This window comes from Culex quinquefasciatus, chromosome 3, assembly GCF_015732765.1.
Source record: "Culex quinquefasciatus strain JHB chromosome 3, VPISU_Cqui_1.0_pri_paternal, whole genome shotgun sequence".
NCBI lineage: Eukaryota > Metazoa > Arthropoda > Insecta > Diptera > Culicidae > Culex > Culex quinquefasciatus.
Genome location: NC_051863.1, coordinates 196,811,066 through 196,835,644, shown reverse-complemented (window position 1 = coordinate 196,835,644; position 24,579 = coordinate 196,811,066). Strand labels below are relative to the sequence as shown.

The following is a 24,579-nucleotide window of genomic DNA, read 5'->3' as shown; positions in this document are numbered from 1 at the left end:
TTTTCATTTTTTTTCTAATAGGTAAGCAATGTTGTGCTTGAGAGAATGTTCCCTACATTTGTTACCCCTTTAAAAAATGACAAAAAACTAACTTTCTCTTTTTATTCCAAACAGGCTCAAACGCGTCTCTCGGAATCCTCCCGCAAGCTTGACCTGCTCCGAAAAGCGCTCGAGCTCCGCCGGTTAGAACTCCCCCAAGATTCGCAAGCCGCGATCCAGCTCAAAGCGGAACTTCAAAATGTGCAAGCCTCCAGCCCCGTCCCAGTGCAGTACACCTCCCTTCACCCATTCCGGGGGACGACGCAGGGCAAACCCGCGCACAGTTTGTCCTTCAGCCGGTGTGCCGCCGTCACGGGGAAGCTCGAGGTACGGCTCATGGGCTGCCAGGACCTGCTGGAGGACGTCCCAGGACGGTCACGCCGGGACAAAGACTCCGGCTCGAGTCCGGGCGATTTGAAGAGCTTCGTGAAGGGCGTCACCAGTCGGAGTTCGTCCAAGAGTTACAGTGTAAAGGACGAAACGTCGTCGGAGATTATGGCTGTTATTAAGTTAGACAACATCACCGTTGGGCAGACCTCGTGGCGGCCCTGCTCGCAACAGGCCTGGGATCAACGCTTCTCGATAGACCTAGACCGGTCGCGGGAGCTCGAAATCGGCATCTACTGGCGGGACTGGCGGTCACTGTGCGCCGTCAAGTTCCTCCGGCTAGAGGAGTTCATCGACGACATCCGGCACGGGATGGCCCTGCAGCTGGAACCGCAGGGACTGCTCTTTGCCGAGATCAAATTCCTCAACCCGATGATATCGCGCAAACCAAAGCTCCAGCGGCAGCGGATGATCTTCAACAAGCAGCAGGTCAAAAACATCCCCCGCGCCAAACAGATGAACATCAACGTGGCCACCTGGGGACGGTTGCTCAAGCGGAACACCGGATCGTCGGCGGCGGCTGGTACCGCCCAACCAATGATCACGACCCCGTCAACCCCAAGTTCCACCGCCGCACCCTTCGACACCGTCGTGGAACACGACCCCGCGGAAACGCTCGGCGAGTCGGCCGACTTTAACACCATCGGCCTCGGCGGTGGCAGGCCACTCGGTAAGTCGATTTCACCACTATCAAAGAATATCCCCTAACACCTCCCCTCCCCCTCAGGAATCCACGGCGTAGCCGTCCTGCCGGACAGTCCCTCGACGCACTCGCTCCAAAGTCCGACGAGTCCCCTCACGGCGACGACGACGACGGCCGGAATGCGACCCGGCAGCACACCCGCCAGCTTCCGCCAGAAGAAACCGCCGATGCCATCACCACCACCACCATCACAGCAGGCGGCGACGACGCCGTTGACGCAATCGGTGACGTCGCCGACGGCCGCCGCCAAAATGGACCAGGAGGTGAGTGTTTTCTTCTTTTAACTTTTTGTTTGTCTCGTGTCGACTTTAACTCATTTGTGAATCATTGCGGATACCCTGTGAGAAAATCGAAGTTCTTAATCCTATTTTATCGGAAATCGGCAAACTTATCGCTGCTGCTTTTATCACCACCACACCACAAAACTCGATAAAACAATCATATCTCGTTCGTGCATATCATTTTGGGTAAACTGAGCAACGTGTTTTTTTTCTATTCAGTTTATTTTCGGGTACTCGCGGGAATTGTGCTCCGGTGTTTTTTGATTTCCGTTTTTTTCTGTTTTATTTTTTATGTTATAGTTTTGTTTTTTATTGAAGACTAATTTTGTTGTTTTTATTTTTTGGTTATGTAACAGGATTTTTTTTAGTTTGAATAGTTTCTTTTTATTGTGGTGAATGGTGGAACTAATTGAGCAAAAAGGAAAATACAAACGAGCATTTGCTCTGGACTGAATGTTTATATCTATGATTATTCTCCCTATTGGTGTGGTGAACGGTAAAGATCCTTCTCGAACTGAATGACACTGCACATTTTGTTATTTTCTCAAAAAGACACAAGTATTGGCCAAGATTTTTTATAAATACTTTGTTCTGTACTACAAAGAATAAATTGAGCACTACAAAAAAAAAGATTTACTATAATTTTATATAACAGTACTTGTTCGGTAACGTAACCCAATTACCGAATGCTGCTCGCTAACTGGGCTAAGCGGAAAATGCCGAGGGGACCATCAATACATTAAATATTCTTAGTAAAATATAAAAATAAAAGTTACCTAAATTTGTGTTCAGAACCAATTTTTTAAGTTTCCTTAAATTTGAAATTAACTTGAAATTTCACAAAAACATGAAAAAAAAGTTTTATTTATTACCTTTGATTGTTGCATCCTATTTTTTTTAAACCTTGAAAACGCTTCTTCGGCAATATTTTTACATACAGTATCGACCAAAAGTGTTTAAATCTGGAGTATTTTTTTAAAGAAAAAGTTAAAAAAACAATATTTCATTTTTTTTATTTTTAAGCGTTTTGAACACCAAGCGGTTATAAAAAACGATACATAATCCACCCTTAGGTGTTTGGCGCCTTCCTCACATTTAAAGGGTGCTATCCAAAATGCAAAAAGTGCGTAAATTACACTTAAGTGCTTATAACTTCTGATAGGGTTGTCAGATCTTCAATGTTTTGGACGCGTTGGAAAGCTCTTTTAAATACCTATCCAACGATAGGTCGCATGAGAGATCCGGACAACGTTTTCATCAACATATCTGAGATCCGGCCTCCAAAAAGCGTATAAATAACACTTAAGTGATTATAACTTTTGATAGATTTGTCAGATCTTCAATGTCTTAGACGCGTTGGAACGGTCTTTTAAATACCTTTCTAAAAATGTATAGCATGACGAGTTTTCTTACAAAAACCACCCTTTTTACAATCTTCCGGGCTTTTGTTAAAATCGTTTTTTTAGCATAACTTTTGAAGTACTTCGCTAAACTGCATAATTTTTAATAGCGACTTATAGGACCCCAAGACGGATCGAATGACGCCAAAACGGACAAAATCGGTTCAGCCAATGTCGAGATAATCGAGTGACAATTTTTTGATCAACATCCCACCACACACACAGACATTTGCTCAGAATTTGATTCTGAGTCGATAGGTATACATGAAGGTGGGTCTAGGAGGTCTAATTTAGAAGCTCATTTTTCAAGTGATTTTATAGCCTTTCCTCAGTAACGTGAGGAAGGCAAAAACCCAAAAAGAAAAAAGATATGTTGTTTTTAGAACCTTGTCAAAAAAATACTCTAGAAATCGACTGTTGAAACTTTCTACAAAACGCTAATACAGTACTTGTTCGATAACTGGGCTGATCGAAGAATGACGAGTGGATCGTTAATGCAAAATATGTTTTAATTTGAATAACTGTTGAACGTTTTAGAACATTCCCTTTAAATGGCCTTTGAACGTGACAAGAGGTTTTATACAAACTTCTTTATTTTATTAATATTTTTTTTTTGTTGAAATTGATTTTTGCATCCGCTGACCGCTTGATCATTTTGTTATGTTATTGTTCCTTGACGCTTTTTAATTGGGTACAGTTATGGAGTGCCCAGTTACCGAACAAGTAAGTTACCATCTCCGACATTTTTTTTCTGTAGAGAATAAAGATTAGATTAGATCAGTAACGAATAAAGATCTGTTTTTTTTTCTAACTTTGTTGAACGAAATCTGTATCGAACAAAAATATATGATACTAAACGAAACAATGAAATGAAACGTAAATTTAATAATTTTCAATGTTAAGATTTTGATTTTCTTGTTTAACGTCTTGCATTGGAAACAGAGGCAATTTATGATTTATACTTTGTACCCGACCCTCTCCGATTTCAATGACACTTTGTAGACATGTTATCCTAGGCCTATATAAGCCATTTTTGTATATATTGTACTCGAAAATAACATTTAAGAAGGGCGTTAGTAACTTAAATATTTTTGTATTTTACAATTTAAAAATTACTGTATCTCGAAGCCATCGCATCGTATCAAAAAGTGGTCAAAGACAAACGTGTATTAAATTTGACGGGCTTTCTAAAAATAATACACTGAAATAGAAATACACGCCACTTCTATGAGATTTTTTGAATGTTAAGTTTAAAAGTCAAATTTTAAGGTGATGTCACGATTTTTTTTTCGTTCAAAATTTTTGAGGAAATAGGCTAAGATGTTGCAAACAGACTGACAGGATGGTAAGTCTCTCCTGAAAAAAATACAAAAAATTAACTAATACTGTTTTTTATTTAACAAGATTGACTTGATTTTTCAATCTCGAAAGTATTTTTACTGGAAAGTTTGTCCAATTTCCTTTAACAGCATTTGAATTGGATGTATGGGCTTACAGATATGACCTTAATTACAATGCTCATAACTGAGAATAGTTTATTTTTTTCAGTGTGGCAGAAACCTTGATAGTAAATAAGCTTACGTAAATATTAAAACGAGTCAAATTAAAAACTGCCAAAGGCAAACTTACGGTAAATTGGACGAGCTTTCTGGTAAAAATATTTTCGAGACTGAAAAATCAAGTCTGTCATTTATAAATCGCCAAAAACCACCAAAAAACCTATTATTGCAACATTTTTATTTTTAAAACCACTGTATCGTCACAAGGATTGGACATAGGACAATGGTCAATATGAAGACTTTTATGTAACATTGGCTGGGAAATCGATTCCCACTATCGGTTTTTGAAAATTTTGACGTTTAGACAACTTTTCAAAAAAACAGTTTTAGTAAATGATTTTTGTTTTTTTTTTTTTTTAGGAGAGACATACCATTCTGCATTTTTCGTGAGTCTTTTTGTCTCATTTTAGGCTCTTTTCACAAAAATTTTGAACGTAAAAAAATCGTGACATCACCTTCAAATTTAACTTTAAATTTAACTCATGGAAGTGACGTGTATTTTTCTTTCAGTGTATTTTTTTATCAAAAATCCCGTCCAATTTCCTACAAGTTTGTCTTTGACCACTTTTTGGTACGATGCATCGGCTTTGAGTTACAGTAATTTTTAAATTGCAAAATACAAAAATATTTAAATTACCTACGCCCTTCTCAATGGCCATTTTCGAGTCTAATTAGCTCCATATACACAAAAATGGCTTATATAGGCCTAGGATAACATGTCTAAAAAGTTTCAATTTAATCGGAGAGGGTCGGGCACAAAAGTACCAGAAAAATTACTGATTTGAGCTGGAATTGCTCTTATAAAGAAATCTGGAGATTTTTTTTAAAAAAAAAAGGTCCAATAAACCAAATTTCCAGTTTTTGCTTTTTTGGTGTTTTATAATACCCCTGACTCAAGGTGGTTTCAAAAACACCCAAAAAGCAAAAACTGGAAATTTGGTTTATTGGACCTTTTTAAAAAAAACTCCAGAATTTATATAAATAAAAAAAGGCATTTTTATTCTTTTATAAACCTCCAAATCTAGCCAATAGTTGTGTCTTTTCATTTTTAAGCTTGTGCACAAGTTTCGGCACAAAGCACACCAATTTAATCACATTGGTGGCACACATGTTTACAAGCACGAGCAAAACAACACTCATTGATAATGGAAAATGCACCGCATGTCTCTTTAGAATATAATTAAATTTAAGAGAACCCGGTCAAATCACCCTCAAACTAAAACACATCAACCCAAAACCCAAAACAAACTCGAACATCCTTCTTTTTCTATCTCCGTGTCGAACCCTACTCGCGCGTGCGCCAGTTACAAAATGCGTTGAGGGAGTTTGATTTCCTGCACAACCAGCAGCACCAGGAGCAGGAGGACGAAATGGCCCCTCAGTTTGCCACCCAGGCACCCCCAGAACTGGACCTGGACGACGACGACGACGATGACTACGACGTGCCACCGCCGCCCTTGCCCAAAACGCCCCCACCAACCACCCCGACTGCTACGCCCCTGCAAAAGAGTCTCTCCGGAGATTTGCTCCGGCCGGTTCTGTCGATGCCTCCGGTGGTCCTGATGGGAGGAGTTGGTGCAGGTGCCAACAACAACAGGGACAGCCTCATTTCGTACACGGCCAGTCCGATCGTGGAGGAACCGCCGTCGCCGGCTCCGGGCGGGTTAGAGTATCCGGACTTTCGGGACCGGAACCAGCAGCTGGACTACGATGCGTACACGGTCGATGAGGACGAGGACGGTGGCGGAGAAACGTACGACCAGATTATCGAGGTCAGAGCGCGTTGGCTTCGGCTTAATATGTCTGTAATAAGAGCTTTGCGCGATGCGATCGAATGCGATTCTTTCCGTTTGTGTAATATTCTTCCTCTTCGCTGGATTTGGTTTTGGTTCGCTGGGATGTTACATTCTCGCTATCTATTACTAACAAATTTCACTACTAAGTTGGTAAATTGGTTATGGCATGAGCATGGTATTTAGTCTGTACTAACACGATCTTCTTAATTGCATGTTTATTGTAGCATTTGGAATTTAAACACTTTTTTTGAATTACCAATACCACAAGCGTTGTAAAATACAAGTTATGATCACTTTTCTGTGAATTGTGAGACAAAATTTACAAATACATTAGAGGTGATGACTCTCAAGATATGTTCGTGTGCATGAAAAACTTTCAAATTTCCTTCGACTCAATTATCCAAAAAGCGATAATCCGAAGGTTTGTATGCACAGTAAAAAATAATGTAAATTTGGAAGGTTGAATATTACCTCTTTTATGATGTAATTTTACCTCAATTTAGACTGAAAAAGTGACATTACATCAGAAAAGATGTAAAATTACACATTTCCAGAGGTAAAATTACATTTTTTTTCTGACATAAAAAATGTACCCCTTCCCAGATGTAATATTACCATGATTTTTTTTTTCTGTGTGGGATTTAGTTAAATTTTATAGGTTGATTGCCTATTTAATTATAAAATGCATCTTTTCAATATTTCATCACCGCCATTGTGGCCACCATCTGAGATTTAAAAAAAACCTAAATCACTTTAGACTGTGTTAGGGGTCAAACTTCAAAAATAGGACAACAATTCAATTTTTTTTTTTATTTCTTGGTTTTTTTAATACCCCTCACTTCGAAAAGCAAAAAGAGCAATTCCAGCTCAAATCAGGAATTTTTCTGGTACTTTTGTACCCGACCTTCCCCGATTTCAATGAAATTTTGTAGACATGTTATTCTAGGTCTATATAAGCCATTTTTGTATATATGGAGCCAATTGTACGCGAAAATAACATTTGAGAAGGGCGTAAGTTATTTAAATATTTTTGTATTTTGCAATTTAAAAATTACTGTATCAAAAAGTGGTCGAAGACAAACTTGTAGAAAATTGGACGGGCTTTCTGAAAATAATATACTGAAATAAAAATACACGCCACTTCTATGAGATTTTTTGAATTTTAAGTTTAAAAGTTAAATTTCAGGGTGATGTCACGATTTTTTTTCGCTCAAAATTTTTTGGGGAAATAGGCCACGATGTTACAAAATGACTGATGAAAAATGCAAAATGGTATGTCTGTCCTGTAAAAATACAAACATCATTTACTAAAACTGTTTTTTTTTTGAAAAGTGGTCTAAACATAAAAATTTATAAAAACCGATAGTGGGAATCGATTCGCCAGACAATTTTACATAAAAGTTTCCATATTGACCATTGCCCTATGTCCAATCCTTGGGAAGATACAGAAATGTCGAAAAAATAGTTTTTTTTTGTGGTTTTTGACAATTTCTATATGACTTGATTTTTCAGTCTCGAAAATATTTTTACCAGAAAGCTCGTCTAATTTCCCATAAATTTGCCTCTGACAGCTTTTTAATTTGACTCGTTTTAGTATTATCGTAAGCTTATTTACTATTCAGGTTTCTACCACACTGAAAAAATATTCTTTTTTTTCAGTTATGAGCCATGTATTTTAGCTTATATCTGTTTGCCCATACATCCAATTGAAGAGCTGTCAAAGGCAAACTTATGGGAAATTGGACGAGTTTTCTGGTAAAAATATTTTCGAGACTGAAAAAAAAAAATAGGACAATGGTCATTATGGAGACTTTTATGTAAAATTGTCTGGCGAATCGATTCCCACTATCGGTTTCTAAAAATTTTTATGTTTAGACCACTTTTCAAAAAAACAGTTTTAGTAAATGATTTTTGTATTTTTTAGGAGAGACATACCATCGTCAGTCTTTTTGTAACATTTAAGCCTATTTCCCCAAAAAAAATTAACGAAAAAAAATCGTGACATCACCTTAAAATTTGACTTTTAAACTTAAAATTCTAAAAATCTCATATAAGTGGCGTATATTTTTATTTCAGTGTATTATTTTCAGAAAGCCCGTCCAATTTCCTACAAGTTTGTCTTTGACCACTTTTTGATACGATGCAACGGCCTCGAGATACAGTAATTTTTATATTGCAAAATACAAAAATATTTAATTTACTTACGCCCTAGGATAACATGGCTACAGAGTTTCATTAAAATCGGAGATGGTCGGGTACAAAAGTACCAGAAAAAATCCTGATTTGAGCTGGAATTGCTCAAAAATAAAATTTTGTTAAATTGGACCATTCCGTAAAAAAAATAATCTACACATCATAATTAAATCCCGTGCAAATATCTGTGTGTAGGAAGAGTTTAGAAAAAAATTGTCACTCTAATTGCTTGAAAATTGCTAAACGGACGTGGGTCAGATTTGTTCCACTCGTTTTAAGGTTTCATAAGTCACTATTGAAAAGGTTTAAGTTTGATAAAGTGCTTTTTAAGTTATACTGTTGACGTATTTATTACAATAAGTGGGAATCACAAAATGCGTTTTTTTTTTTCATGATTGATGAGGCTAAACAACTTTTGTTGGTAACAGACAAAAAAAATCAGATTTTTTTTTTCATATTGAAAATGCACTCTGAAAAAAATTCAAGCGATTATTAAATGAAAAATCGAATTTGTAAGTGGAAGGTTCCTTGCCTTTTTTTGACAACACGCATCTTTTTCAAGTTAAAGCCCTTTTAGGGTTAATTCTAGGTAGAAAAGTATATTTAAGATTTTTGAAATAATGTCAATTTCAATTTCTATTTCCGAAAATAGGTTTTTCATGTAGTTGAGCATATTTTCAACAATTTTAATGCTAGGCCTTCGAATATCGGACCAATAATTGCAGAGATGAAGCATTGCAAAGAATAAAATTGACAAAAAAAAACTATTTTTTATGTGTTTTCCAACTAGTCTCGTTTTTCAGCTAAAGGAGGTATTTGACTACGACAAACAAACTCGCACATTTTGACCGTTTGACAGTTGATTGCAGAAACGTCAGCCAGCCTGACGATATCTCAGGAACTAATGGTCCGATTTTCAATGTTAATAGATGAAACATTCGTGAAATTTTTCGATATGGTCACTAGAAAATGGTGGGTTGTTTTTATGAGACTTAGAAAACTTCAATTTTAGTGCTTCTTTTTCTTAAAGCGGCTCTATCTCAGCAACCCGAGGTCCAATCTTCAATGTCTCTTAGACAAGTGTATAGAAAATTTTCTGAAATTTTCAAAAAAAATATTTTTAGAAATTGTCACTCATGGTCACTATTTTTTAAAATTTAAAAACTGCAAATATTTCGCTAAAATCAAACTTTTGGTGGCTATATCTTGAAAACGGAGCCCTTTATCAAAAAATCTGTAAAGTACTTTTCGATTGCAAATTCAATTTTGCATTAAAAATAATGTCAAACTTGTTTTTGCATGAAACTTAGATTTTTCCAAAATCACTATTTTTTCAAAAATTCATAACTCGGCGGCAGATTTTTTGACCATGTTTCTCTATGGCTCAAAAGTTGCGGATTTTTGTCCCCTAAAACTTATCAAAAAATCTCGAAAATAAAAAATACGTAAGGAGATTGTTTCGGCTTGCAGTCGCAGTAAAACGCGTCGATTTATATTTTGTCGTCGCCAACGTTTTAAAAAAATACGTATTTTGGAAAATTGAGTTTTAATGAAAAAAAAGTTGATAAAAAAAATTTGCTATTTTTTTCCGTGTACCTATTTTTTTCTCAAAAGTCCTCAAGAATACCTACAACTTTGCCGAAGACACCAAATTGATCAGAAAATTCACTCAAAAGTTACAGCTGTTTGAATATTTACATACCATTTTTGTATGGACAGCAGCCAAAATTAAAAAAAATACAAGTAAAATCCAATTCCGGTTTTGGTAGAGAATTGCTCACCTTCAAACAATTTTTTTCACAAAAAAAGAACAATTTCCTAAAATCCGTATTTATTTAATTTTTAAACTTTTGAAATGTTAGTCTTGATTCCAAAATTTACAGAAAATCGAAGATGATCTATAAATTTTTACAAATGTTTTATATTTTAACATTAAAAATTTGACCAAATAGTTGCTGAGATATTAGCATTTTAAATCGAGTGGCTGTTCGAGTGAGACTTAGATAGCTTTTATTTTCATGTTTCTTTGGTTTTTATTTTATTTTAATTGATTTTTCAATTGAATCTATAATGCTATTCAGAACGTATTTAATTTTTAAAGCCTCTGTTTTGTGCACGATAACATCCAACATCCAACAATTCATCCATTTCCGTAATACTTAATTGGCCAAAATCGCATCATACAACCGTCCATTGGCATCATAAGTCAAGATTCCTCCCCCCAATCTCACTCCGTACATTCGGTCATCCGCTCCAGCATCTGTTTTGACCCCTTCAACTCAAAAATATTCGTTCTCGCTTAATGTAATCGTCTAATATGACTAAATGTTGTAACCGCCGCCTCTCTGAAAATTGAAAAAAAAAATCTCAATTGATCCTCTCATTCCAGATCATCCAACCGTTCGAGCACCTGGGCGTTTCCGGCAATGTCGTACTACCACTACCACAACAACATCACCACTCACAGGGCGTGGCCACGTCCGCGGCGGCAGCGGCAGCCGCCCTCCAACAACAGCAACAGTACTACCAGCAACAACTCCAGCTCCAGCAGCAACAGCAAGCTGCCCTTCACCCGCAACCGGATTTGGCCGTGGCCGGTCCGGCGGCACCAGCGCGACGCCAAGGCCCCGCCCGTGCCCTCCAGTATCGGGACAGTGCGTACGAGAGTCGGCGCCAGTCGCAGGTGGGAGGTGCCGGAAGTGGAGCAGGAATGCAAATCGACAGCTTCCGGCTGTTGAGCGTGCTTGGTCGGGGCCACTTTGGCAAGGTCATTCTGGCGCAGTACAAAAATACGGGGGAGTACTTTGCCATCAAGGCGCTTAAGAAGGGCGACATTATTGCGCGGGACGAGGTCGAGTCGTTGCTGAGCGAGAAGCGCATCTTCGAGGTGGCCAACACGATGCGGCACCCGTTCCTGGTGAATCTGTTTGCCTGCTTCCAGACGGAGGTGAGTTTCACGGCACATGCTTTCTCTTTCTCTCGCTACCTATCTCTTGTGTGATGAAGTGTGGCGACAGCAATCATTTGAAGGTGCAGTCAAGGTCAAGTGTTCGAATTCTGTTAGATGTATGCGACTAACATAAAAAAAAAACACATTTTAAAACGCATATTAAATTTAATATTCTCAAAATTGCTAATTGCTAAGTATTTAAAAAAAGCAATCAATAAAAAAACAAAAAAAAACTAAATTCAAAAATTCCTGAATTCCTGACATCCAGAATAAAAGTGCTCCGACTTGGCTCAAATTTAGCATGGGAGTTCCTTGGCCAAAATAATTAGACCGTTTTTTGCGATTCGGATAGTCTTATCCAAAATAGGGTGGTCTAAAAATGGCATTTATTGAGATTTTTGCAAAAAGGCATTTGAATAAAATTGGATGTTCACCGTTTTTGGATGTGCTACGGAAAACATTCTGAAAATGCGTAGAAACATATTTTTAGCTATGAGCTCTTTGGTCCCGAGACCTTCAAATAAACCTGTCTGAAGTTATTTTTGAAAAGGTCCAATAAACCAAATTTCCAGTTTTTGCTTTTTGGGTGTTTTTTGAAACCGCCAGTCAGGGGTATTAAAAAAAACACCCAAAACGCAAAAACTGAAAATTTGGTTTATTGGACCTTTTCAAAAAAAAACTCCACATTTGATCTGTAAGTGTATTCAACTATGTTTTTTTAAACGTCTTGGTATTTTATTTTATTTATTTATTTATTTATTTATTTTTTTCATTGGAAACACAACTTATTACATTTTTTTGCCTTTCTTACTAAAGAAAAGTATAGGGTTTGCTTTTGGCTCCGACGCCAAATCAAGCTTCGTTCCCAAATCATTTCTCGAGCAATATTCATTCGAAAATTTGCAAAGTAGCGAGCTATACTTGGTTCACCCGTTGCGGGGTTATGATTTTTAGAAAAAATGAAGTTTTTGCGAAAATCGTTCAAAAAAAGTAATTTTTTAGACCAACCTAATCGCCAAACAAAAAAAAATACGTAACTCCCATACCAAATTTGAGCCAAATCGGAGCACTCTTGATCTGGACTGTACTGAAGTTAAAAACGTGAGATTTTTAAAACGTTAAAATTTAAAATCCTCGAAAAATTAAAAAAAAATCCAAGCTTTACCATTTTTTAAATTTTCAATTAAGAAATAAAAGAGCAAAAATATCAAAGTTCTAAAATTGCAATGCGAAATTTGTTTTAAATTGTGTCTCCTATCTCCTTAAATTTTCCCGAAAATCAGATTCAAGAAATTAAAATTATAATTAAATTTTAGTTTTTTTTCCTGAAAAGGTCCATTAAACAAAACATTTAAATTACTGATTTTTATTGATTTTAGAAACAGCCTTGAAATAAGGAAAATTAAAAAACATCCTAAAAGCAAAACAAAAACAAAATTTTGTTTATTGGACTTTTAAAAAAAAGAATGCTCCAGAAATATTGTTAAATTACAAACTGATATGATTTCAAAAATAAAAAGAAATTCAAATTAAAAATTCTGTTTTTTTAATTCTTCAGGTAAAAAAATCTAAAATTTAAAAACATCTTATCTTCAAATGTAAAAATAATGTTTTAAAAAATACTCCAGAAATATTGTTAAATTAAAAAGATGATATAATTTCAAAAATGAAAAGAAAATTAAATAAAGAAATTCTGTATTTTTTTATTCCTCAGGTAAAAAAATCTAAAATTTAAAAATTTTAAATTCGCATCTTCTAATGTTAAAATAAATTTAAAAAAGGGTAATAAAAACCTAAATATATAATTGCTTTATACAATAAATTATTGCACTTTTCAAAGCTCTCTGAAAATTTATTTCACCTTTTCAAGTATAATTTGAAAATGCTTTAAAACATCCCTTAAAATCAGAAGACAACAAAAGGGACAAAAACTTTTAGAATTTTAGAATTTTAGAATTTTAGAATTTTAGAATTTTAGAATTTTACAATTTTACAATTTTAGAATTCTAGAATTTTAGAATTTTAGAATTTTAGAATTTTAGAATTTTAGAATTTTAGAATTTTAGAATTTTAGAATTTTAGAATTTTAGAATTTTAGAATTTTAAATTTTAGAATTTTAGAATTTTAGAATTTTAGAATTTTAGAATTTTAGAATTTTAGAATTTTAGAATTTTAAATTTTAGAATTTTAGAATTTTAGAATTTTAGAATTTTAAATTTTAGAATTTTAGAATTTTAGAATTTTAGAATTTTAGAATTTTAGAATTTTAGAATTTTAGAATTTTAGAATTTTAGAATTTTAGAATTTTAGAATTTTAGAATTTTAGAATTTTAAATTTTAGAATTTTAGAATTTTAGAATTTTAGAATTTTAGAATTTTAAATTTTAGAATTTTAGAATTTTAAATTTTAAATTTTAGAATTTTAAATTTTAAATTTTAAATTTTAGAATTTTAGAATTTTAGAATTTTAGAATTTTAAATTTTAGAATTTTAGAATTTTAAATTTTAGAATTTTAGAATTTTAGAATTTTAAATTTTAGAATTTTAGAATTTTAGAATTTTAGAATTTTAGAATTTTAAATTTTAGAATTTTAAATTTTAGAATTTTAGAATTTTAAATTTTAAATTTTAGAATTTTAGAATTTTAAATTTTAAATTTTAGAATTTTAGAATTTTAGAATTTTAGAATTTTAGAATTTTAGAATTTTAGAATTTTAGAATTTTAGAATTTTAGAATTTTAGAATTTTAGTATTTTAGAATTTTGGAATTTTAGAATTTTATTGCCAACTAAGCAAAATTTATGCATCGATACTTTTTTGAAGAAAACAAATTACTCGTAAATTTTCAAAAAGGCGTTTATACCAACATGTGAATTATTATTAATTGTAATTTTTACGATTCATTAATAAAAAACAAAAATCACACTTAAGCGCGGTTTCAAGTAAACTCAACAGGAAAATATTTTAATCTTAATTTTATTTTCCAGCAACACGTCTGCTTCGTGATGGAGTACGCCGCCGGCGGTGACCTGATGATGCACATCCACACCGATGTGTTTGCGGAACCGCGGGCCGTCTTCTACGCGGCCTGTGTCGTCCTCGGGCTGCAGTACCTGCACGAGAGCAAGATCATCTACCGCGATCTGAAGCTCGACAACCTGCTGCTGGACACGGAGGGTGAGCTTTCTGTTGAAAAGGGTGAACATTTTTAAATTAATGTCTTTTTCACTCTAAGGTTACGTGAAAATCGCCGACTTTGGTCTGTGCAAGGAGGGCATGGGCTTCGGCGACCGGACGGGTACGTTCTGCGGCACGCCCGAGTTCCTGGCGCCGGAAGTGCTCACGGAGACGTCGTACACGAGGGCCGTCGACTGGTGGGGTCTCGGCGTGCTGATCTTTGAGATGTTGGTGGGAGAGGTGAGCTTGCTTTGAACTTGAGTAGTTTTGAAAAAAAAACTTTAATTAATTGTTTCTCTTTGTAGTCACCGTTCCCTGGGGACGACGAGGAGGAGGTGTTTGATTCGATCGTGAATGACGAGGTCCGGTATCCGAGGTTCCTTTCGCTGGAGGCGATAGCCATCATGAGAAGGGTGAGTCCTCAAACTTGTCAATTGTCTTGAAAATATGATCCTCAAACCACAATTTCCACCAACAGCTACTCCGCAAGAATCCCGAACGGCGGCTCGGTTCGTCGGAGCGGGACGCCGAGGACGTCAAGCGGCAGGCCTTCTTCCGGAACATTGTCTGGGACGATCTGCTGCTCAGGAAGGTGAAACCGCCGTTCGTGCCAACCATTGTAAGTATCAATAGATTTGTTCTGTTGTTTATTTTTCAATATTCTTATTTCCATTTTTGTTTATCATTCGTCCTTAAAATTTGTGTAAAGGTTTTCACTTTGCCTGATTTAAAATTGTTCGAAAATGCGAAAATGCCTTCACGTGTTGATTTTTTTTAATTACTGAACAGCACGTGCATAATCATACAATCATTTGTTACTCAAATAATTTTCCAAAGATAATTTATGCATTTTTTGAAAGAATAGTTTTCTGCATTTTCGCAAATTATTTCGCGATTTTGTATTTTATAATTTGGATGAAACTTTATTCTTGCAATTTTGAAGCAACTTTGCATCATCAGTTTTTCCATACAAGTCTTAATACTATTTTAGGGGGTTGGTCATACAGAATGGGTATGTAAATGTATGAATTTCTATATCTTGAGAAGAAATTTTCTGATCAATTTGGTTTCTTTGGCTAAGTTGTAGGTTATGATTAAGACTTTTCGAAAAAGAAACACGGAATAAATCCTAGTTAGTTAGTTCCCACAACATGTATTTTTAATTTCCTTATTTTTATGTGCTTGGGACTAAAAAAGACATATTCTAAGCCTATGCACTATGGTGCAAAATCTAGTTCAAAAGATATACATTTTTTGAAAAAAAAACTTTTTTTTTGTCGAAAAAACGATTTTTTTTTAAATTGTTGTCAAAAATGGCATGGAATTAGCAATCGAAAAGTATCTAACATTAACTATTGATAAAAAAAAAATGCTTTTCGTAAGTTATAGCCAATTTATGGTAAAAAATGTCGATTTTTGTTTTGTTTTTTTTTAGAATATAATTCTTGAAAGAAAAGCACATCAGAAAAACAATTTCTGAAAATCGGAATTTGATTTAAAAATTAAATAAGGGATTTTCTTAAATCTAGGCCTTTTGAAATATTACACTTGATTGAAAAAAAAAAAAAATTTAAGGTAAGATAAGAGATAAAAAAAACACTTTTTTTCATTGAAAATGGAACCAAAAGTTCCCGATATATCAGTCAGTTGATAATTACATACAAAAAAAATCATTCTCATCTACTCCAATTCTTTGTCAGGCTGTACCTCAGAAACTAATTGTCCAATTTTGAAAGTCTTAGAGAGAAAAATCGTTGAAAAATTTTGGCAGATTTTTTTTTTGAATAGCTATTTTCTCAAGAAAATATCTAAAAAAATATTTTTTCTAACAAAACACGTGCTTTTGAATTTCAATTTTCAATGATTATAGAAATTAACAATTAATTTTTTCCGTGTATCTGAAAAGTCCTGATAAAGTCTAGACAGTAATTTTTTTTTTTAAATGCAATCAAATAGGTTTTTTAAGCCTTAATTTGCAATTCGGTTTGGGGAACAGTCATAATAGAGATTGTCCGAAATATAAAAGAGCTAGTCAGACAGCTAGCCTTCTCATCGATCGTTGAATTCTGACTTAGCGCACCTGTCGTGATCGTCATTACAAAGAGACCGTCCGTGAACGCACACGAAGGTGAAACGAACGAAAGCCGAGCTCGGCACTCATGCAGCTGCGCGACACGAAGGCAGCTGCTCTTTCTTTCCTTTTCTCTCTCTCTTTTTTTTCTTTTGAGGGACTGCGTGGTGACAGCAATCATGTGAATACAGTTATGGGGAAGAAGATTTGATATGGGTATTTTTGAAAATGAACCTGTTTTTTCTTACTTCTTTTTACAACTTTGTCAAAAAAAACCGAGGTGGAAACGGCCTTTGAAAAAATAGTTGAAAATAAACTTTTTTTCAAGACCATTTGCTGTTACATTGCATGGAAAATACTTCAAAAACCACGACATCATTCAAACATACACACTTAGACGTTTTTACCGAATCCATTTGTTGGAAAATCGTTTTTTTCCTGGTCGGTAAACCATCAAAATAAATGAAATTTTACCGAAAATCGATTGTAAGATAAACTCCCTGGGCTTTGTCATAATGAGTGTCATAGGTTTGATGCTTGTTTGGCAAAGAGTATGATTTGATTCGATGTGGAATTAAAATCGAAGTGTTCAATATATTGCTGAAGCTTCCATTTTTACACATGGACACCACTTCATGCTGCGAGAACCCACTTTGGCGTAGTCTCAGGGCTTAATCGATGGCCGGTAAGCTGTCATCGAGACAAGGAGGTTCTCCGATAGTGGAAATATCACATTTGTACAATGAACCGCTACATATGTGATTTTTCCCTATCTTAACGTGGGTGTCAGGTTAGGATGCGGGTTTAAAAAAATAGTGTTTGTAGAATTTAGGATTTTAACTATAAATATCAACTTTTTATACTTTGCCTTTAGTTATTTAGGGACAAAATTAGTAACAGTGAATTTAGTAATTCTATCAGAATCGGTGATTTTCATTCAAGTAGCATAAAAACCATTCTGATTTGTCAAAATTTCCATAGAGCCTCGATCAATCAATAGTGAAATGATATCGGACTAAATTCGTTGATCTGTTGAACTAACGGTTGTCGGATTATGATTGTATCGACCATTGTTGTGAATCGAGGATCTACTGGAATTCCGACGAACAAATGGTCGTCTCTTTTTCAATTCACGACTTGTAAAATATCAACTGTTATTTTTTTTTGTTTTTTTTTTTTAAGAAACCAGACAGGTTTTAAAAGAAAAGTTTTTTTTTGGTTAATAATTAAAATGTCGGGGATTTGAGATAAGAGTAGCTTTCGGATAGGTTGCTTTAAATCTTGTATTCAATTCAAGTTAGGTAGTTATCCGCAAATGAATATTTGGACTTATATGAATAATTGAACATTTTGGACTTATGAATAACACACAACTGTGCATTTATTCTAGAGTCAGATCCATACAGCGTCAGTGTTTATTTGGTCGAAGTGTACTAATTCATTGGCAGATCTGATTCTAGTTGTAATGTACGACAAGACTACTGACGGACGTGACAGGACGAGGGCCCAGTTTAGAGGTTTCGACATCAACGATGTGCGGCTGGATCACCCTCCAAAAAAAAAAAAAAGAAAATCGTTTGTAAGATAAACTATAAGGCATCGTCCATAAAGTATGTCACGCTCTAGGGGGAGGGGGTCTGAGCAAGTGTGACATTGCATGTAATAAGTATAGGAAAAGCTTGACAAAGGGGGAGGGGGGGGTAAATTTTGGCTGATTTTAGCGTGACGTACTTTATGGATGAAGCCTAAGGAACTTTATTACTGAAAAATCGGTATAATTTGCAGAATACGGTAAAATAATCTTAGTGTGTAAGCACTTGTCTGATTTTTTTTTTCATTTCTTGAAAAAAATAGAAGGGATAAATAAGCTCTGTTTTTTTGTTTATGTTAAGTTTTGGTCTTCTGAGCTGTTCTTTGTTAAAAAAAAACGTTACTTAATCCACCTTTAGGTGGTTGGTGCCTTCCTCACATTCATAAAATGAAGACACTACACATCCTCAAAAAAGTGTATAAATAACACTTATTTTTTTTATCAAATTATCGTGTATCAAAAACACTAAAGTACTTATAACTTTTGATAGGGTTGTCAGATCTTCAATCTATTGGGCTTGTTGGAAAGGGCATTATAGATCCGGACAACTTTTTCATGAAAATATATGAGATCCGGCTTCAAAAAAGCCTATAAATAACACTTAAGTGCTCATAACTTTTGATGGGGTTGTCAGATTTTCAATCTTTTTAACGCGTTTCAAATACCTTTCTAATAATATATAGCATGATGGGTTTTCTTACAAAAACCACCCTTTTTACAATCTTCCGAAGTTTAGCTAAAATCGTTTTTTAGCATAACTTTTGAAGTACTTTTCTAAACTTCATAATATTAACTAGGGTCTTGTGGGACCCCAAGACGGATCGAATGAGACCAAAACGGTCCAAATCGGTTCAGCCAGTCTGGAGATAATCATGAGCATATTTTTCGGTGCACGGACTCACATCCAGACACACGCACAGACATTTGTTCAGAATTTGATTCTGAGTCGATAGGTATACGTGAAGGTGGGTCTACGAGGTCAAATAAAGAAGTTCATTTTTCGAGTGATTTTAAAGCCTTTCCTCATTGAGGTGAGGAAGGCAAAACAGTGATGGAATTCGAGCGAGAAGAAGGAAAGCTTTGTCCGCTTGCAAACGGGTTGTTTTTCATTGCCAACTAGTCTTACTTCTCGCTCACGAGTGATTCTGGCTCGCGAGCTGGCCCGTTAGCGAGCGCTACCGAGAGCACGGGCAATCGGTGAGTTGCGCTCGGCAGCTCGGATCTCACGGAACTCGAGAGAGTGAAATGTTTCTCGTGAGAGCACGAGAATTCCAACACTGGAAAAGTAACAGAGTTCGCTGGATTTTTTCACATTACAAGGGTTTTTTATTGATTTTTTTGTTACAAACTATTTTTTATTTTTATTTTTTTTCTCTTCCCCTTCCAGCGCTCCCCCGAGGACGTGTCCAACTTTGACGAGGAGTTTACGTCGGAGAAGCCGGCGCTGACGCCCCCCAAGGATCCGCGCGTCCTCACCGAGAGCGAACAGACTTACTTCAAGGACTTTACCTACATGGCGGACTGGTGTTGACAGTAAGCTTGCGTCGTTTTTTAGTTAGTCTTCTTTTTTGTTCTTTTTCTGTTTTCTTCCCTATCGTCTATTGCGGTCTCCTCCCCTTTGAGCGAGTACTTTTCCTTATTTTCTTTTTCCCGTTCGTTATCGCTCAAGTGGACTAATTGGATATAAAGCAAACAAAAAAAAGTAAAAGGTTTGAAGAAAACTGCATGGGTAGAGAAAACAGTCGTTGTTATTGATAAAAAAAAACAAACAAACAAAAAACATGTTAATAATATATACAATTACGTATGCTAAACAGCTGATCAAACAAAAAAACAGCGACAAAAATATACACAATAGGTGATAAACAAAACAAAAAAGAGCGAGAGAGTGTGGAGAAACCCCTCTACTGCAAGCAGAGAGATTTTTCTTTATGATTTTTAAACATTTTTTTTACACATGAAACAAAAACAAACAAGAATGGTCTTCCAAGTGAACGAAAAAGGTAGCAAAAAAAACAAACATTTAAGAAAGAAGCCAGACAAAGACTAGCAGCAGCTCTATTTAAGGTTGAAACAGAAGGAATAAAATCAGGCTTTAAAGATGATTCTTAAGAATTCGCGTGACGACGACGAGAAGAGTGATAAAAAATGCATCATCAACATTGAGAGAGAGAGGGAAAAGTGAAACAGATTTTTTTTTCCTTTCTTTTTATACGAATTTAAGCTTAACCGTTAATCAAGCCCCCTCAAAATCACACATTTATGCAGAAGCAGCAGCAGCAAACCGAAAAAGTAATTGTAAGGTGCCTTTATTGTTGTTGAAAGCTTGTTGAAAGCAAAGTGGAATTGAACCCTGTCAAGCAATGGATTCGATGACGTTTCTTTTCTCTTTTCTTCTTTTTCCCCCACTGAAGACAATCAAAATTAAAATACTAAACCAGCGCCTTCGTTCAGTAACAGTTGCCTTTTTTTATTGTATTTATAAACACTGTTTATTTATTCTTTTAAAACACGCCGTGAAAACAAAAAAAAAATCACAATTTATGCTAGTTTTCCCCCCCACACTTCCTTTCCTGTAAACTGTAAATTTACGTTACGTTTGCAGTTCAATTCCAAGCACGTTGCTGATTTTAAGAAAATCGCCTCCGCCTCCCAAAAAAAGAAAGAAAGAGGCGAAACAGTTGCATTATTATTAGTGGATTGTGTTTATATTAGCTGTAGAAAGAAGCAACGCAAACACACATACACACACACACGCGCGCGCGATAATGTTAGAATATTAGAAACCCCTATCACTATTAACTACTATTACTACTACAGAAAAAAATGTATGACTCTAGGCTTAGCGATAAAACGTAAAAAAAAACAGCAGAATTATGTAGAAGCCAAGCTCAGTTGCTGCAAGGAAAGAAAGAAAGAGGATTAGTAGGCGCGTTGTTTATTTTTTAAAAACGTTACATTAATTTAGAAACACACACCAACTCACTCACTCACACAATCAAACGCAGGCATCGTCACAAAAAAAGAAGAAAGGAAACACAGACACATCCATACAAAACACGTGATTATAACTTTTATCGAGGAGAGTAGGAAAAATGAGAGACAGAGAGAGAGAGTTTACATATTAAAAGAATTGCAGAAAAAAAGAAAAGTTAAAGTGAAGAAAAAACACACATTATACTAAATAGTCGTTTATTGGTAAAGAAAAAAAAAATATGCATTTTTCGAGGTTAACAAATATACCAGAAAGATTAAAAGTTAAACCGTGGTCTTCTCGTTTCTGTCAGCCGTGGAAATATCACAACATCCTTCGTAAAAGATATAATCTTAATTTACAATTGAAATCATAACAACATGTTCAACATGTTCGCCGAGCTTCCGTGGCCGTGAGGTTACGGGTTTCGCCTTGTAAGCGGAAGGTGATGGGTTCGATCCCTGTCTGGCTCGGCAAAGTCAGATCCCTTCAAAGAGTAATTCTACTCACTGGGAATACTGACCGGTAGGGGATGGGTTTCGACTAGCGGCGTGCTGGGTTTCCAATCCAGAGGTCGTGAGTTCGATTCTCGTACCGGGATGATGAATTTAATTTAAACAAACAACTTTACATTTTTTATTCTGAAACATTTTTAAGTGGACGTTCTAAATATCAATTACATTCCAGAATCAGTTATCTCAAGCCTCGATTTTCCGAAGGTTTTTTTTTGTATTTTTCTATTTCCAGACTTTTAACATCAAATTCGAGTTTAGCGACCCCATTTTAGTCAAATTTGAATTGGTTGCCAACTGCATCTAAAAATGAAATCACCTAAAAACTTTCAGAAAAAACATAATCTTTTTTATGCATGTAGGGGAAATCTACCCTTTCCAATCAAACACCTATCTTCGTCATATGGAGAGTTTGAGCTCCAAAAATACTATTTGGGCTATAAACTTACCAGCAACAGCACCGCCTCGAGTAAGCACGCAAATGTTTGCCACTTACTGGCCAAAAAGATCACATTTAATGCACTTTTGATCATAATTTGTATTTTGCGAGACCACTTCTCATCATTTTGTTGGCACACACAGTGACACACACGAGAATCCCTCAAACGCTTAATGAATATCGCCAAAATTAACTTTTCACTTTCGCTTACTTTTTCACGGCGCTTAAGACATGAAATTGCTTCCAACTACCGGCAACATGTTCTTTTGATCATTAGTAAGGCACTCACTTGAAGAATAAAAAATGTAATAAATTAGCAAGCGCCATCAAAAAAACAAACGCGCCAAGTCGTTTGACGTTCACGTCAATTTTCACTTTGCATTCCAATCGAAGGCTGAAGAAAACCGAGCGAGAGACGAAGGCAAAAAAGAACAAAGGCTGGCCGTCAACACCACCAGCAGCACAGCCAGCGATGCCAGGAAACTTTCCCTATAAATGCCACTTTTCGTGAGTGTTCGTTTGAACTGTCAGCGCAAATGGCAACACTCGACAGAGTGTTGGAAGAAAAAGAACTAAGCCGATATTAGAAAAATGGGCGTGGCCCAATGCATTCGCCTCGATTAGAATACCCTTGGGAATTTTTTTGTTAAATGCTTGGTAAAGAAATAGAATAACTTTTAGTGAAAGTGAAAATAAACAGAAATGTTCACAAAAACTTGCTCTACTCGTTGGTGTACTTGGTTTTAGTAAAATTCAAGGGAGACTCTAGATTATCCAGCATCATTCAAACACGACCGCTTATTAGGATTAAAATGGGTAGATTTCCCCTACCTTTTCTATGACCAAAACATACATTTTGAATAATTAGTTCGTTCATACAATGTTCCACTCAATTTTGCGGGCAAAATTTTCAACTAAATTAAAAAATAATCGTAAAAAATATCAGAGAATTGCTTTAAAATTCTCTAACCTAAAAAAACTAAAATTTAAAAAAAATCTAAAACTTAAACTTCTAAAGCCATATGTAAATTTTTATGTACAACGGTAAAAAACACGATCCGTAACCATTTCTGATCGCTTTTTTCATTTTAATGCAAAAAAAATAATGACAAGACAACATTTTTTCGATGGATCAACTATGGTCCCCTTGGAACGAGCTGTCAAGTAGGAACTTTTCTGTCAACAAGGACCGCGAGATTAATTTTTCAAAATTGATTTAAAAATCCATTTTAAACTCTTTGTGATCGTACAAAGGGTCAATTTACTCAAAAAATAAGCTTTATCGCTGTAAAAAATAATATCAGCAATCTAAGCTTCATTTTAGGACCCAATTCTTAAATTCTGAATCTAAAACTCTATAATTCCAAAAGTCTTAAGTTGTTGAATCGGTAATTCTAATAAAATTTAAAAATCCTTTACGTTTAAAATTCTTTGAAATTTAAATTCGAAAAATTAGGATTTCTAGACATTTTTTGGTTAGGTCCTATGAACAAATGTCAACATTGAGTGTATCCCGCTTACTCCAACGAAGGTTGACATAAGGTGTGAAAGGGATACACTCAATGTTTACATTTGCTCACAGGACCTAACCAAAAAAAGTCCAGATCCCTTAAATGCAAAAATTTAAAATTCAGTAAATGTAAAAAAGCAACTTTAAAATAAAAAAAACTCTTAACACAGACACACATTGTCTGTGATTAAACCCTAATGAAACCAACAGGTTTTTATAGAGACTTCGGATAATCGACCAAGATTTTTTTTCCAATTTTTATTTTTGAGTTGAGATTTGTTAATGTTTCTTCTGAAACATTTGTCAACAATCCACCTATCAATTGACGACCTTCCTATAATTTAATAGAAATTCAATTTCACCGAGAAACACCGATACGCCCGTAAAATTCATCTAAGATTAGGCTGGAGACCCAAATTTTGATGAAAACAAAAATAAAAATTTCGCGTTTCGAATGTCCGACGATGTTATTGTAGAACATAACGACGACCTAAACACGGTAAAAATGAAAAATCGACGGCAACATTTCAAAAGGCATCATGTACATTTTGACACTTTCTGGGTTATTGCATATTCTGAAAGTACTCATTATAAGCTACGTCTCCACCAAAAATGAGCAAAAGTTACTTCAGTAAACCCGAACAGACGGAAATAGCTTGGGAATAACATTTTTTGATATTTGAAAATACTTGGCCAATAACATTTCATGTTATTTATAACAAGATTTGTTATTCGTTGTTATGATTTTTTTTTGTTATTGGATTGTTATTGTAATAACAAACAAATAACATTTTTAGTTATTCTTCGAACAAATCTTTGTTATTATTTTTTGTTATTTGTATTTGTTTTTTGTTGTTGAGGTATTGTTCCATAACAAAAAATGTTATTCCAAAGTTGTTTTGGCTTTCAACCACTATCAGACCAATAACAAATATTGCTATCATAACATAAATTGTTATTAAACCCTTATGCAAAAATGGATTTTTCAAGAAGATT

General features: G+C 35.1%; 1 protein-coding gene across 6 annotated transcripts in view; it reads left to right on the top strand.

Annotated features, from left to right (window-relative positions):
- LOC6031149 (serine/threonine-protein kinase N) overlaps window positions 1-21,411 on the top strand; it is a 167,960-nt gene extending 146,549 nt beyond the window's left edge. For all 6 annotated transcript variants that reach the window (XM_038261754.1, XM_038261752.1, XM_038261751.1 and 3 more), the window contains 9 exons: window positions 115-1,096; window positions 1,154-1,392; window positions 5,674-6,141; window positions 10,748-11,305; window positions 14,297-14,486; window positions 14,545-14,726; window positions 14,792-14,899; window positions 14,965-15,105; window positions 19,536-21,411. In XM_038261754.1, coding sequence (XP_038117682.1) covers window positions 115-1,096; window positions 1,154-1,392; window positions 5,674-6,141; window positions 10,748-11,305; window positions 14,297-14,486; window positions 14,545-14,726; window positions 14,792-14,899; window positions 14,965-15,105; window positions 19,536-19,679 — 3,012 coding nt within the window. In that variant the 3' untranslated portion in view covers window positions 19,680-21,411. The remainder of the gene's footprint in view (window positions 1-114; window positions 1,097-1,153; window positions 1,393-5,673; window positions 6,142-10,747; window positions 11,306-14,296; window positions 14,487-14,544; window positions 14,727-14,791; window positions 14,900-14,964; window positions 15,106-19,535) is intronic.
- Window positions 21,412-24,579: the final 3,168 nt, after the last annotated feature.